This window comes from Tetranychus urticae, chromosome 2 (assembly GCF_039701765.1).
Source record: "Tetranychus urticae isolate SD_2017Ah chromosome 2, NJAU_TeUrti_SD_1.0, whole genome shotgun sequence".
NCBI lineage: Eukaryota > Metazoa > Arthropoda > Arachnida > Trombidiformes > Tetranychidae > Tetranychus > Tetranychus urticae.
The window spans coordinates 5,440,676-5,455,811 of NC_142959.1; the positions used below are offsets into that span (position 1 = coordinate 5,440,676).

Genomic DNA, 15,136 nt, shown 5'->3' on the forward strand with positions numbered 1-15,136 from the left:
ATGGTTAAATTGTTTAAATTGAACAGTGATATTAATGATAAAATTGAGTTGGAAAATTTAATTGAACGGTTGAAATGTTGAAAGGATAATTAGTATATTTTCCCTCAAGTTTGAATATCAAGTAACGGCTTACTTAAATGATTGACTGTTACTTTTAGTCAACGGTTTTTTTTTGTTTTTGGTTTAGTTTGGTGTTTTAATCAACTCTAATTGGTTGTAAACCTTTTTTGAAGTTTTACTTTTACCTGTTTTGCAAATTCAATTCATCACTAGTTATGTTCAAACTTTTGATTAGTGTCAATCAAGTCGTGTTTAGACTTGCTTCTAACCAGCATTACCTTATGTGTGTTCAAAGGTCTCTTTGGGTGAAGCAACTCTTGACTCTTCAATCAATTTGGTGTGGAAAGTTTGTCGTTTCAAGTAGGAGTGTAACTCTGATTGATTAAGTAAACTCTAAAGACTGATTACCTTGATTTTTTTATCAACCAAATGGCTAGTTTTAAAGATTGGTATAGCTGGAAAGGTAAGACATAGACACACATATAGAAAAGGCTAGTATTTAATGACATTTTTTCTCTTTATTTTTACATTACAGGTGAAACCTCTTACTCGATCAATTAATGGCCAAAATATATAAATTAAGCTGATTAACTCAACAGGAATCTATAGTTTTGAACCTGAGTTTAACCTGCTTTTCTCCTCAAGTAATGGTTATTATATGGTTTAAAAGTGAACAATTGAAATGTATCTTTTACCTTTCTACTGAATTATGTTCACTAACATCCACAATTCCCTCAAGAAGTTTCATATTTTTATCTTCATCTTCACAAGTTGGAACATTATGATGCTCTTTGATGATTAATTTTACCTTGGAAACAAACTTATAAAAAGATCATGAGCAAAGGCTTACCTCTTCATCTATCTTATCATCATCATCACCATTCTCATCTCTAACGTTGTCTTCATTCTTATTCTTATTCTCATCATTTCTAGCTTTTCTTGTGTTAGCAAGTATAATGATAATGATGATAACAATACTTATATGATGATTGAATAACGATGAAAGGTATTTTTACTCAGTGATTGTCAATGAAAACTATGTTTTTAATGATACACTTACTTGGATGCAGGTAAAAGAGAACAAAATTCTTTCACTTTTGTTCCATATCTAACGATAAAATATTTCTTCTCCTCTTTTCTCAGATCCTTCTTATTCTTCCATTGGCCGGATAAAGACATCTTCGTCTTTCAACCAACTTTAAGGATTGGACGTAACAAGCATGGGAATTAAAGTATTAATGATAACATTTTTTTCACTTAGACACCAACAACCATTAAATGGATGTTTATCTTAAAGCTTGTCCATCTTCATTTTCTTCATGGTATCAAGTGCTAAGACTGAATCAATCATCTGGCAGACATTTTGTTTTTGCAGCCCTCGGCAGTTGAAGCTAAACATTTTGAATTACACTACAACTGTGGTTAAAGCCAATGATCTATCAAATTGCTCCACGATAATTATGGAAAATGATTTGTATTGGCAGAAAATTCAACTTCAATCTATTAATCTGACTGTTACCCGGATCCCTTCAACAAAGGTTGCTCATTGTATGCCTTATGAAGCCATTACCAGGACAATTGGTAATCAATTAACCAAATAATTAGAGAAAGCAAACTGAAAGCCGGCATAATTAATTTTTACTCTTTTGCTCAGCTTGAATCAGAATTTTGAGGTTGACTAAACAATGATTAGTTAAATGGTCCATGTATCTTGAATCATTTAACTTGATTAACTTGATAAGATTGAATAAAAATTTTGATTTCATCTCAATACTCACAACAACGACAACAACATTTTTATTAGCATGAGTTAGCCTTGTACTACATGAGAATGTAAAAATGGGTAGCAAATCAATTTGTAGGCTTCAAGTTTTTTCTTAATTAAGTTACTTAATTATTGTAACCAACGCAAACTGAAGATGATGATTAGGCGAGTGAACAAGGGACAATACAATGAAAACTCATTATAGATAGTAAAGTTAATTAAAGTGAAAAGATGACAAACTTAAAGAGAAGAGATGAAGAAAAATATTAACAATACAAATTAACCCTGTTAATGAGTAGTTGGCATATTCATTCAGTTGAATATTTGTGTTGCTATGAACCACTGATATTTATATTCAGTATACACAAAACTTGTATGATATGTACAACAATGCAGTCGTAATGGCTAGAATAACAATTTACATTGTCTTTGGTAAAATGATTTACTATTCCTAAATATAATTAAACTGAATTAGTTAAAATGGATAGAGTAAAATGCTATTAAAAATGAATACTCAATGTCTAGTTGAAGTTTGTTCAAACAAAAACAAATGAAGATTCGCCTTTTTTTGCTGGCAAATTATTTACTAAAAAATAGACTTTATTTTCGTGTAAATTGCATTGTTGTTTAAACTTTTACAGTATAAAAGGTTAATAAATAGACTAGATTGAATTGATTGTTTTCATTAATGAACCTGATTAAAGGACTTGATAAGGCTATTGTTTGAGGATTTCAACCATCAAGATTATCAAGTATTATACATTAAAGCTCTTGACTTTTGTATATCATTATATGTAAATTTATATTAATAGAAAGATTTTTATTGTATTATTATTGTATTGTATTTTTGTTGGTAAAAATAGATTGGATAACAATATTATAACAATAATAATGGCAAGTAATCTTGTCAAGGTGTTTTTGGGTGAACCAAAAATTGACTCCAAAATAATCTAATATTGCCATGAGGAATTAAAAATAGATAAGTCTAATTAAAATCAGCATAAATTAATTTCCAACCCCTTTCAATAGCAAAATTCACAATTTGACTTTTCATAACCGTCTATTAACCTTATGAGATCCTTAATTTACAAGTCAATTAGTGGTTAACCCTTATTTACAGATTATTATTAACTTAAAAAAATTGTGAAAATATTTCTCTTCATTCTTCATCTTCTTCATGTTATGTGTTTCCCATTATTTCATCCTGTTCGTCTTCGTTCTCGTCCTTTTCTGCCTTCCTTTTACTTCTTCTTGAAGATTCTGAAGAATCTCTCTTGACTTTAACAGGTTAAACCATCAACTTTATCGATTTTCCAGTAACATTCATTTGAAATGATTTATCTTCCTTCTCTATCTTTCCTTTTGCTATACCTATTCCCATTTTACGGTTAAAGTTAAAATTTAACTTATTTACATATCAGATATTATTCACATTATTTCAACTTTAATTAACTGTTCAGGGTATAAGGTCAGTCATGCTAGAATTGAAAAGGGTAGACCACATTCAATCTCAAGTCAGACGTAATTGAAAATTGTTGGCTAAATATTATTCTTTTCAATTCTTTCTTTCTTTGGAGTATCATGACAAGTTCTGGTTCCTTGGTAGATTGTAATTTTCACCTTGCTTCTCCAAGATTTATCTCTGCCTTTTTTATTGACAGTTAGACAATGCCAAGTTGAGCCTCAAATCCTTTAGATAGCTTGTAGTAATAAACGTTAATATCTTTGTTTCTTGCGTTTCCCTTTATTTTTTGCTTTCCTCCCCAGGCCGGGCCATTTCATCTTCATATTAATCTATAAAGGTCAAATTTTGGGGCATCTTTCCTGATCTTACCTTTGCAATGAGTAATGGAGTCTTATATAAAAAATGGTCAAGCTTCGAGAGACCACGAATGATACTCTTTACAAGAATGTTGAAGAATAACTGTTCCTGGTCAATTCCTTTAGAGCTCTCATCATTTTTATCTGAAGCATCATCACAGTCTCGTCTTCCAATTTGTATCAATCTTTTCCTTTGCTTTCAATTTTCTTGAAGTGATTCGGTTTCAAAAAATTTCTGCTCTTTGGCTTTTGCTTTGGGAGAAAGGTCCCAATTAGAAAGCTAACTGGACCCAAGGAATATTCCATAGTCAAATTGCTATAAAATTATCTTAAGCTCTGCTTCAATAACTTTTCTTCAATTTGCCTTAAACTTTTCCTTATCAGCTCTTAAAACATCTTCCATGTAAGTTGTTGTGTACAGTTGCTGTTTACAATTTTACAGAAGTGGTTGAATCAAATTTACATCTAATTGACATTAAATATCCCTGCAAGAAGAGAAGAGGAGAAAATTAGGAAATTAGGAAATTAAAAGTTAAAAATAAAAACAATTGATGACGAATCAGACTAAAGCAATTAAGAATGGTATCATCTGTATCATCTGTTCATTATAGAAGTCAAGTAAAAGTGATCAAGAGCTTACCGTTTGTTTATGTCTGTCTGAGCTTGTTCCAAAAATTTTAGAGTAAGAATTAGAATAAGTTATCAGAATAAATGTACACTAATGAGTAAAACAACACAGGGATAAATTATCTTACAGGATGGAATCCATTCAATGGACCCCAATCAAGCCTTCAATCTCCATGGATTTTTTAAAATAACCATGCGTGATTAAGAGTTGGAACAAGTGAAACAAGTGTTTGAATAAAACGACAGGAAACATTTGTCTTTACAGTACTTTAGAGGTATCGTTACGGTAATTGTTTTCAAGAGGTCCACACATGTTTTATCAAAAGACAAACAAGTGATGTAACAAGACTGCTCCATAAGAGTGGATTAGGTTAGCAAAATGGCGCAACAAGTTTCTCAAGGATTAATTATTTTTCTCCTTCATAATCAAGACTGGATTGTTTCCAAGGATTCACCTTCGCGTGTATTATATAATTGATTTTTACTCACGAATAGATACCAGTTAAGCTCTAGATACTTCTAGATACTAGAGTTTTTTCGCCTGTGATCATCATTTTAAAAGCCGCCATTCATTTTTGAAAGTTTCCTTGTTATAAATATGCTTCTTCACTTTGTTGTCTGTTTGCGTTCAATTGGTTGTACCTATTAAAGATCTGCTTTTTTTCTGAATGATTCTCAAATAAGTTATCATTACAAAGAGAATCAACATATTCCTAAAACAACGAATTCAGGTGTAATGCAGGCGATGACGAATATGGCGAAACTAAACAATTCATTGAAATATTTTTTACTCAAGCCAAAACAAATAAACAGTTTGTTTACATCAAATTTATCATCATTTAAGCTTCCAGAAATCAACTTTAATCCTAAAAATTATAAAGTAAGCAACTATTTTCCAAATCCAGGTGAAACTAATCTTGTGACAATTGAATCATCTCGACAAGATAACTTCAGTCTTAAGACCTTAATAATTTCTCTCCTTGGTTTCTGAATAGACTTTAGACCTAGATAAAATAAGAACAATCCAAGGAAAAAATTTGAGCCCGTGCTTGAATTATCTCTATCAAAATCCACCCATTCTGGTTCAAGGTAAGAGACAATATGTTTGGGATCAAAAGGGTCGTCAATATCTGGATATGTTTGGTGGAATTGTAACCACAAGTGTTGGCCATTGTCATGATAGATTGGTAACTGCAATAACAGAACAAGCAAACAAGTTATGGCATACAAGTTCATTATATCTTTACGATGAGATTCACAAATATGTGTCCGAATTGGTAAACAAATTTCCATCGCCATTGAACAATGTTTTCCTCTGTAATTCGGGATCTGAAGCGAATGAGTTTGCTGTTCTATTGGCTCGTCTTTATACAGGATCACATGAAATGATTTCTTTGAGAAACTGTTATCACGGCTGTTCACCAAATACCATGGCTTTGGGTGGTATCGGTACATGGAAATATCCTATTCCACTCATGCCAGGTGTCCAACATACAACCTGTCCAGATCCTTACCGAGGTCGTTTTGGTGGATCAAAATGTCGAGATTCGCTGGTCCAAACAAATCGTACTTGTGATTGTTCATCTGGTAAATGTCAAGCCTCAGAAATGTATCTCCAAGATTTGGATGAAGTATTGGCAACCGCGGTTCCCAAAGGTGGAGTTGCTGGCTTCATAATTGAATCAATCACAGGTGTTGGTGGTTTTGTCCAGTTTCCATTTGATTATGTAAAGAGGGCTTATTCGAAAATCAAACAGCATGGAGGCTTGTTCATCAGTGATGAGGTAAAGTGATGATAACAACAAAAAATAGGCCTATTGTAAACACGTTTCTTCATTTACAAAACAAGGTGCAAACAGGATTTGGCAGAACGGGGTCACATTATTGGGGCTTTGAAGCCCATGGAATCGTCCCAGATATTGGTTGGTTGAGGATTTTATTTACTTTTCTTTATAATATGTGTCATGAATTTGATCCATTATTCAATTCTTTCCGTGTCGGCCTATAGTAACAATGGCTAAAGGAATAGGAAACGGTTTTCCATTGGCAGCAGTTGTTACAAGCCAGGAAATAGCACAGTCAATTAAAAAGGCCCTGTTTTTCAACACTTTCGGAGGTAATCCGTTGGCATGTAGAGTTGGCTCTGAAGTTCTTAGCATAATTGATGATGAAAACCTGCAAGAAAACAGTAAAATACAGGGTGAAAAATTAATCAAAGGGCTGGCACTTCTTCGAGATAAATACCCAAACGTGATTGGAGATGTTCGTGGTAAAGGACTTATGATAGGAGTTGAACTGATAAAAAACAAGGTTAGGCTTACATTTACATTCACATGAAAATTAATCATAGTTTAAAATTTCCATATTGTTACTTTTAGGACACTAAGGAACCAATATCTGGAAAAGGGTTTGCACAAATACTGGAAGACTTTAAGGATAATGGAGTTTTGGTTGGTAAAGGAGGTCCTTTAGCAAATGTAATACGTTTAACACCTCCGATGTGTTTGTCCTCTGAAGATATTGATGTTGCATTACAGGTTTCTGATCATGTTTTTGCCAATTATAAACATCTAGACTAAAAAATATTCAGCTTTGCTAAAAGATTATTCAATTAATATGAAACAATATTTTTCAAGAAACATTACTTTTTAATAAAAGATTATTTCATTCGCGTGAAATTTTTTAGACCGATTTGTTAAATGCATCATCTTTGTTTCTTTGAGACATTCAAGAATTAATTTTATATCTTAGTAACAAGTTATGATAAAAGTGAAAAAAGTAGCGTAAGAGAAAGAGAGAAATGAAGAAATAGAAACAATTTAACTATGGTTAACCATTTTTATGTTTGTAGCCAAGGATTGTTATTAAAACACATTATTTTCAAAGATTGATTCGATACTTTTTTTTGTTAACTTCGGTGGAAAGAGTCCGTTATTCAGTTTTGTTTTCACTTCGATGAAAACAAATTGTCACAATCATTGTCTACACACAGAATCGATTGAAGAGTCGATGAGCATAAAAGGGGAGAGAGAGCAAGGAAACAGTTACAATAGGAAAGGAGGAATTTGGAAATTCGCTTTGAATAACGCAAATGAAATCAGATTTACATAGATGGAGTATATATTCCTGTTTTGTTTACGTACAATTTATCTTAATTTTATAAATATTAAGTTTTTCTTACAATTACTAGTTAAGAAGTGAAAGTGAGACTGAGAAAAAATTTTATCCAAGATGAACCTTTACAGATTTAATCTTGTATTGGTGGAATATATATACGTCATAATCTATGTAACTCTGATTGTTGAGTTAATGTTTCCAATGTTTCAAGATAATCAGCATGAGCCGGAAAGAGATAGAGATAGAAATAGGAGACAAAAATCAGAGTTGACCAATTAAAAACATTCGTGTCACTTCACAATGCCAAACACAATGACAATCCAGTTCGCTCGAATTCAATGCCAATTCAGAGTTCAAAAGTTAAATCCAGAATCAGGAAGTTTAGTGTTACTAAATTCAAATCCAGTACCATCATTGGTAGTGGGTAAAAGCGAAGCATCTTCGTCATTGTCATCTGAGAAGAATGTATCAATTATTTCATAGGAAAGCTTATAAATATCAGAATTATCGTGGTTCTGTAATATTTCAATTTTATCAAGACCACCACATTTTTCTATCTCTGCGGCGATTGGGTAAAAGTTTTTACCCGCCATTTTCAGTATATTCATTAGTCCATCCAAGACCACTTGAAGTACTTGAACATCTTTGACTTGTAGTAATTCACACATTGGTCCGATAACATCTTGAGAAACGAGGTATTCAATTTGACCTTTGTTTCCACTAATAGTCATATTGGTAATGGCCCATGCAGCTTCACGTTGAGTTTGGAAATCACCCCGAGCTAAATGACGAATAATTCCAGGTATTAGATTGGCATCAATGATCGCTTGAATTTGTTGTTGGTTACCAGCAGTGACATTGGATAAAAACCAGACAGCCTCTTTGTTGATTTTTTCTTTAGGATGTTCAAGGAGAGCAGGGAAATAACTGAGTGCTTTACAATTCAGAACAACCTGAGTTTGTTCATCAGTTCCTGTAACTATATTACCAACAGCACGAAGAGCCGCTGTTTGAACTTTAACTTCTTTATGACACAAAAGTGGTACAAGACTGGTAACAATTCCACTATCGATAACTAATTGAATCTGTTCATTACCACCGTCAGTTAAATAGGACAAGGCCCATACAGTATCAACCAAAATAGTGATGTCTTTATTATGAATCAGATAGGCTAATGCAGGAAGAAGCTCCTGAATGGTTTCTATTGGAGGTGGTGGGTCTTTATTTCGGCAAAGGTTAACAATTACCCAGGTAACATTACGCAGAAAGGAAAGCGCCATATCAGGTTCAATGAGGGATAATAGAGGTTTAACAACACCCAGTTTGATACAATAGTCCCGAAGTTTAGGCCCATCTCCGATAATATTACCCAAAGCCCAGACTGCCTGCTCACAAACATTATCACTAGATGAATGAAGGAGTTCCAAGAATATGGGTACCGCACCTGATTGAACAACAGCCAGTGTTTGTTCAGAGGTACCACTGGCTATATTGGTTAATGCCCAAGCTGCTTCAAATTGTAAAGAGGATTCTTGCTGTTTTAAACATTCAACTAAGATGGGTAATATTCCAGATTTTATCAGTTCATCTATGGGCGGGTTTTTATCACTTGAAAGTAATTTACGAGCCGCTCGCACAGCATTAAGTCTTGTATCTGGTTCAGCACTAGCAGCACTTAGAACAATCTCCTGTAAACTATTAAATGACGATCTCCACTGTTCATCATCAGCGTCCAAAGAAGCATCCGTAATAGGAACATTACGTCTCTTAAGAATTGATTCTTCACGCTTGTTTTTTCTCAATTCAACCGTTTGTTCATTTCTTCGACGTCTCATCTCATCTGCGTCTTTACCACGATTCTTAAAATTATGGATACGCATTTTTCGACTGAAACCATCTGACGCCATAATGTAAATTGTTATAAAATTAATTTAACACTTCAAGAAAGGGATTCAAGTAACACAAAAGAAAAAATTGGTAGACAGTGTACTTTGTGAAATAGTTACTCTTCAATAGTATACAAAAAATACAAAAAAATGGTGCATAGTCTATCTTTTACATAACAGATGGAGCCATAAGATATCGGTTTAGCGAAAATGCAACCATTTTTGAGTCTAAATTTTCAATAAAATTGCGAATTAATACTTTATTATTTAATTTCGTCTAATTGTGAGGCCAATTATTTCAAGTCCATTTCATATCTTCGATGTAAAGTCTTGTTGAGGGCGATAAGAGATAACCTCGCTTTAAATTTTTGACGTGGCTAATCTTTCGCCTTTGAAAAGCCTAGAGTTTGACTCATCTGAAGTGGCTTAAAAGTTTCATATTTTTACCCGCCATCGAGGGCTTATTTCTTAGTCATCAGGATTTATTTTAAACAATCAAGATTAAAGTGACTCATTGGCGCTTATCTTGTTTCAATGGTTGACCAGCTCATCGTTAATTTCGCTTGTAAATACAAATTGTTTACTCTTTGTTTTTATCGGCGCTTTAATTTCAATTTTTCAAGTGACTCGTTTATTTACATTGGCAATTGGGACTGCAAAACGATCTCGAGTTTTTAATTGTTGCTTCATCTCTGTTTTAATGATGGGATTGTTTTGATTTAGCTGATTTAAATAAAATAACGAGGTATAAGCACAAATTTTTTTATTGATTACTGCGATACGTAATACAAATCAGATAATTCTTATAGAAAAAAAGGAGAAAATCTAGTTTCAACATTTGTTAATGATAAGTTAAATCATACAAAAAAAATCAAATTATTTCGTTTTCCTATATTAGTTTAAGTACAGTTTTATTGCATACCATTTTTTGATGCTTTAAGCTGTTATAATTGTTATAAGTTATAAAAAAATAATAATTGGCGATCAACGTGATTCTTTTCCAAATTGGTTTGATCAGTTACTCAAAGTATAATAATAGTCAAAAATTGAGAAAAAAAGCCAGAAAAATTTCAATAAAAAATTAATGATTTTCCAAAAAATATGAATTAAGCGCAATCAATTTGATTGATTGATTTTGATTCTGATTAACAGTTTGCATTAATTGCATTTTTTCAGTTGGAATGAATAATTTTACAATCATTACTATAACCTTAAGAGCTATCACTATTTTGATCACAATTTTTGAATCTCATTGTCAGACGCCTCATCCAACAGATTATTTCCACCCAAATCACCTGAATATTGTTGGAGAAGGTTGAGATGCTGAGAATGTTGTTGAATAGCTTGTTGTAATAGCGTTGGTTGTTGCTGAGGTTGCTGAATCTGAGGCTGAGTCTGCGATTGAGGTTGAGACTGAGGCTGTGGTTGTGGCTGCTGCTGTTGCTGTTGTTGTTGCTGCTGCGGTTGAGGCTGCGGTGACGGCTGCGATTGTGACTGCGACTGCGACTGTGATTGAGGCTGCGGTGGCGGTTGTGGCTGCTGCTGCGGTTGGTGCTGTGGAGGCGGTTGAGACTGTGGTTGAGACTGCGGCTGTGGCTGCTGTTGTTGTTGCTGCTGCTGCGGTTGTGGCTGCTGTTGGTGTTGGTGGTGTTGGTGTTGCTGCTGTTGTTGAAGCTGCTGGTGCTGGTGTTGAAGTTGTTGGTGATGCGGGTGCAGCTGTATCGATTGGTGCTGCTGGTGCTGATGCTGTTGGTGTGGTTGATGCGGTAAGTATGGGTGTGATTGCTGGGATGCGTTTTTAGGCTTCCTTCGTCTAGTTTGAATCGTATCCTTCTTCATAGTTAATGGTCTAGGCACATTGTGTAATTTAAAATATAAACCACAAGCATTACACACAGATTCGCCTTTACTATTACATCTCCATAATGAAGTGACACTTGTACCACAGTTAGCGCATTTACGGCCAGTCCGATGACTTTTGCTCTACAATATAAAAATTCGAATAAGAAAATTAACGAGAAAAATTAAAATCATTAGAAATTCATTAATAATTACCGTAGGTCGTTTCTGTTTAACTTGATTTGGAGTTGGTTGTTGGTGTAAAGAACTTACAGCTTGTTTATTAAAGGTTACATTACAAGAAGCACAAAGATAATGTCCAGTTGCTGTACGACACCACACTAAAGTTTGTGTTGAACCACAGTTAACACATTCATGATCCTCTGAACCATCTATCGTTTCAAATTCTCCGTTGCTCACTTTGAGTCGTTTTGGTTCAGGACTTTGATGCTGAGATTGATGTTGAGGGTGTTGATATTGAATTTGTTGAAGTGTTTGGATAGGTTGAGGATGCTGTTGAAGAGCATAAATTGTCGGAGAGTGACCTTGATACTGGTTGTGTAGTGAGATGTATCTTCCATTATTCCCACTGGCGTGATGGTTTAAATTTATTAAATTATTGCCTTCTGGATGGGTTTCATTGTTAGCCCAAAATAAATTAGGATTATTCAACCAATCTCCGTAACAAACGAGTGGATTTATACTGGTAGTGTTAATTGTTGCAGGTTTATTCCAATAATTTTGTAATTGATGTTGATGTTGAATTTGTCCACTTTGACTTTGATAAATGCTGGTCGTCATCTTTATCCAAAAATGCTTTTACACTTGAATGAAAAATAAGAAAGACAAAAATATAAGATTAGAGGGACACACACCATAAGATATCAAGTATCAGAGTGAAGTCAGAAGAGATTCAAACACATTACCAACACATATAATTGAAACATAAGATAAGACTTACGACAAAGAATACTCATAGATTAATGGTGAAAAAGACACGAATAATTTTCTTCAAAACCTCCAAACATAATCACCAGCAATCATTTACAATATGTGAATTTATCAAACTCGGATGATAGTCAAAATGGCACTTAAAGACACAAAATTTGCGTACTCAATAATAATAAAAAAAATTCGTGCAAGAAAAAAATTAGAGACAAAAAATAAAAGAACCAAAAAATTGAATGTATAAGTTTGTATAAAAAAAGAAGAAGACAAAGATCACTAGTGAAAGACGAGAAAAAAATAAAGTAGAGTTCTAGTTATCACAAAGACGAAGTCATACTGATTGGAACAGTCAAAAATGAGCGAACATAGTAAGATAGTAGTTGTATACGATTAAGATTATAATTACTAACAATCAACATGGAGATGTGAACACATCCACTGACGATGGCAGCTATATCACAAAAGCAATAGATAGTCAAGTGTAGTCGAAAGAGGAAAAAGAGAGGGAGATAGTGAGACACTTTTAGAGCCAATCAAACTCGGTTATACATTTTTTTTCTTCTTTTATCTGTAAATGTTTTTGTTCTTCGTTTGTTTAATGATTAATAAGTTTAAAAATATGAGATTCATAGACAAAAAAGAAGAAGAAATATTTTCAACTTTAACTCTATTCCTCAGGGCATGGTAAACAAACAAAAAGGAGTCACTACAGTATCTATTGCAGATAAGTAAGTAAAAAATTAAGATATCACCCTATTATCACAATTAAACTGTTTATATTCTCCTCTATGGTGATAATCACAGTCAACATTTCCTGTAAATCACATTTATACACATAGAAAAAGAGTAAAGAAGTAGACAAAAAAATGTCTTCTTCTTCTTCCAGTTTTTACTGTAATAATCAACATTTGATACATTCACTTGTAATTATGTTTGGTTAGGTCTTGTTCAACTGATGTCTTTTTCACCACATTAATCTATGAACATTTCTTAGTCGTAAATCTTAATCTTTACGATTAGGTGTGCTGATTAGCTTGATATTTAAAGTCTCATGTGTTTTTTTTATATGTGCGTGGATGTGTGTTGAGTTAGTATATGTGTGTGTGTGTGCGTCTATCTAATCAATTTTTGTCATTCGTATTATTGGTCAAGTAGTTAAATGCATTGTTAATGACAACACCAGTTTTTTGATAAACAGGTAACAGTTGGAGGTTGCAAGTCTTTACACTTTATTCAAGTTGAACAGAAACGACCGTAGTTTGTGGTTTGATTTAAATATAGTTTTTGTTTTATTTTTTGTTTGTTTGTTAAAATGTCCAAGTGTTAAACATTTTTTGTTACTCACCGTTAATCGTCTCTGATTTTTAACCAACGGTCTATTGTAACCATTCATCTTGTGAAAAAGTCCACATGCATTACAAAGATAGTGACCGGTTCCATCTCGTCTCCAGAGGGGCGTTTGAATGGCACCACAGTTGACACACTCTCGACCCTCGGAGGAAGGAAATTTATCGATGTCACTGAAACGTCTTCCAAAATCATTGCTCGTTATAACTGGATGATGTTGAAATTGATTAAAGATGGCGTACCCTTGATACGGATTAAGCGGAGCAGAGGCAAAAGAGACTGTCGCAGCAGCAGCCACAGCTGAAGCCGGGGTAACGGTGGTTGGATTGATAACAGATGAACCATCTCCATTGGTTCCATTGGAGGTTCCATCAGTTGCCTCGGTTGTGTAAAGTGGCATAAATTGATCCGAGAATGTCTCCATGAAAAGAAAAGAAAGTACGATAACCACTGAGAAATTGAACTTTTTTATCTTTTCTTTTTTACAGATGAAGATGAGAAAAGCAAGCAAAAAAAAGCTTAAAGACAAATAAATCACCCAGAGATAGATAGAGATAGAGAAAAGAGAGGGAGAGAGAGAGAGAGAGAGGAAGATAACGAAAGATAGAGAGTGAGTTAGAGAGGTGACCAGGAGTTAGATACAATATCAGAGGGTTGTTAAGATCAATGATGGTGATGAAAATGATTATGCTGATGCTCATGTTGTTGGTGGTGATGAGAACGAAAGAGGGCAACAAGGGGTGTTAACAAGCTTACATCCCAGTCCATAACCATAGTAACTCGACAGAATTATCTGTCTTCCTCTTCATTTTTTCTTGTTCAATTATCTGTCTACCTTTTCTGTTTCCATCAATCTCACAATTAAATCTCTCTGTCTATTTTTAATAACTTATTATTTCTTCTCTTTCCACTCTGTTTCCACTCTCTGTGTGCTCTCATCGGCAGAGAGGGCAATGAATAGGGAAATAAAATTGCTATCAATGAAACCCTGGTGATGATGCTAATCAAGGTCTATAATCTAATCAATTCTCTCTCATCTAATTAGTAATTATTGTACAGAAGATGAAGAGAAATTAAGAAAAGCATTGTATGTTTTGAAAATGTTTGAAAAAAAAGAAACCAGAAATTCTAGTTTCATATTACAATCAAAACAAAAGGCCCAGCAAAACAGACAACATTGTAATATAATGTTTATTATCATTACTGTTACTGTTACTGTTATTGTTGTTGTTGTTGATGTTATTAGCCAAAGTTTAAAAAAGTTTACCTTTCTTAAAGTAACATGAGCACCTTAATTGTTGGCCATTAAATTATGATATTCAGTAAATCAATGAAGAGTTTTGATTGAAAAATTCAACAGCAACCCAGAAACAGAAACTTTGTTTTTTCTGCTTTACTCTCTCAGCTTTGATTGGTAAATATCCTGTTAAAGAGGACTTGTCATTGTTGTCAGCAGTTTTTTTTCGCCTTGCTTGTTTGATTTAGTAATATTACGCATTTCAACGATTCAACAACATTTCTCTAAATGAAACTGATAATTTGTAACATAATTAACATGGTGTTAAATTGTTTAATTGGCCATCTTCTCATGGGTTAGTCATGTTCTTCGTATGTGTGTAATAACTCGAAATATGATCTACAAGTCCGTTTGGAAAGGGTTAACATCAAGTTGCTGCCTCCAAATTGAATTTAATTTTGTTTCATCTGGTCCAAAGTAAAAGCAACT

At 33.5% G+C, this 15,136-nt stretch overlaps 3 protein-coding genes and 2 long non-coding RNA genes across 9 annotated transcripts; 2 read left to right on the forward strand and 3 right to left on the reverse strand.

Annotated features, from left to right (window-relative positions):
* Nucleotides 1-145: 145 nt before the first annotated feature.
* On the forward strand, nt 146-1,831 carry LOC107366334 (uncharacterized). Its single transcript, XR_001569624.3, has 3 exons — nt 146-523; nt 596-1,130; nt 1,204-1,831. It is a non-coding gene; the product is annotated as an uncharacterized LOC107366334 (long non-coding RNA).
* Nucleotides 1,832-3,992: 2,161 nt separating this feature from the next.
* Nucleotides 3,993-4,542, reverse strand: LOC107366509 (uncharacterized). The gene is made up of 3 exons (XR_016198699.1): nt 4,402-4,542; nt 4,287-4,303; nt 3,993-4,131 (listed from the first exon to the last, which is right to left on the reverse strand). It is a non-coding gene; the product is annotated as an uncharacterized LOC107366509 (long non-coding RNA).
* Nucleotides 4,543-4,781: 239 nt separating this feature from the next.
* On the forward strand, nt 4,782-6,964 carry LOC107366508 (alanine--glyoxylate aminotransferase 2, mitochondrial). The gene is made up of 5 exons (XM_015934130.3): nt 4,782-5,153; nt 5,269-6,057; nt 6,123-6,195; nt 6,282-6,583; nt 6,652-6,964. Exons 1-5 carry the CDS (start codon nt 5,010-5,012, stop codon nt 6,850-6,852), a joined length of 1,509 nt encoding a protein of 502 aa, XP_015789616.2. The 5' UTR covers nt 4,782-5,009; the 3' UTR covers nt 6,853-6,964.
* Nucleotides 6,965-7,091: 127 nt separating this feature from the next.
* On the reverse strand, nt 7,092-9,541 carry Kap-alpha3 (karyopherin alpha3). The gene has a single exon (XM_015934129.3). The coding sequence runs from the start codon at nt 9,295-9,297 to the stop codon at nt 7,744-7,746; it is 1,554 nt and encodes a 517-aa protein (XP_015789615.2). The 5' UTR covers nt 9,298-9,541; the 3' UTR covers nt 7,092-7,743.
* Nucleotides 9,542-10,024: 483 nt separating this feature from the next.
* LOC107366428 (uncharacterized) lies at nt 10,025-14,349 on the reverse strand. 5 transcript variants are annotated; one of them, XM_015934025.3, is made up of 3 exons: nt 13,409-13,540; nt 11,332-11,939; nt 10,025-11,259 (listed from the first exon to the last, which is right to left on the reverse strand). In XM_015934025.3, exons 2-3 carry the CDS (start codon nt 11,914-11,916, stop codon nt 10,510-10,512), a joined length of 1,335 nt encoding a protein of 444 aa, XP_015789511.1. In that variant the 5' UTR covers nt 11,917-11,939; nt 13,409-13,540; the 3' UTR covers nt 10,025-10,509. The 5 variants fall into 5 exon arrangements, with proteins under 5 accessions (XP_015789511.1, XP_015789513.1, XP_015789510.1 ...); XM_015934027.3 differs by lacking the exon at nt 13,409-13,540 and adding an exon at nt 12,077-12,167 and having other exon boundaries at nt 11,389-11,939; XM_015934024.3 differs by lacking the exon at nt 13,409-13,540 and adding an exon at nt 12,077-12,167.
* Nucleotides 14,350-15,136: the final 787 nt, after the last annotated feature.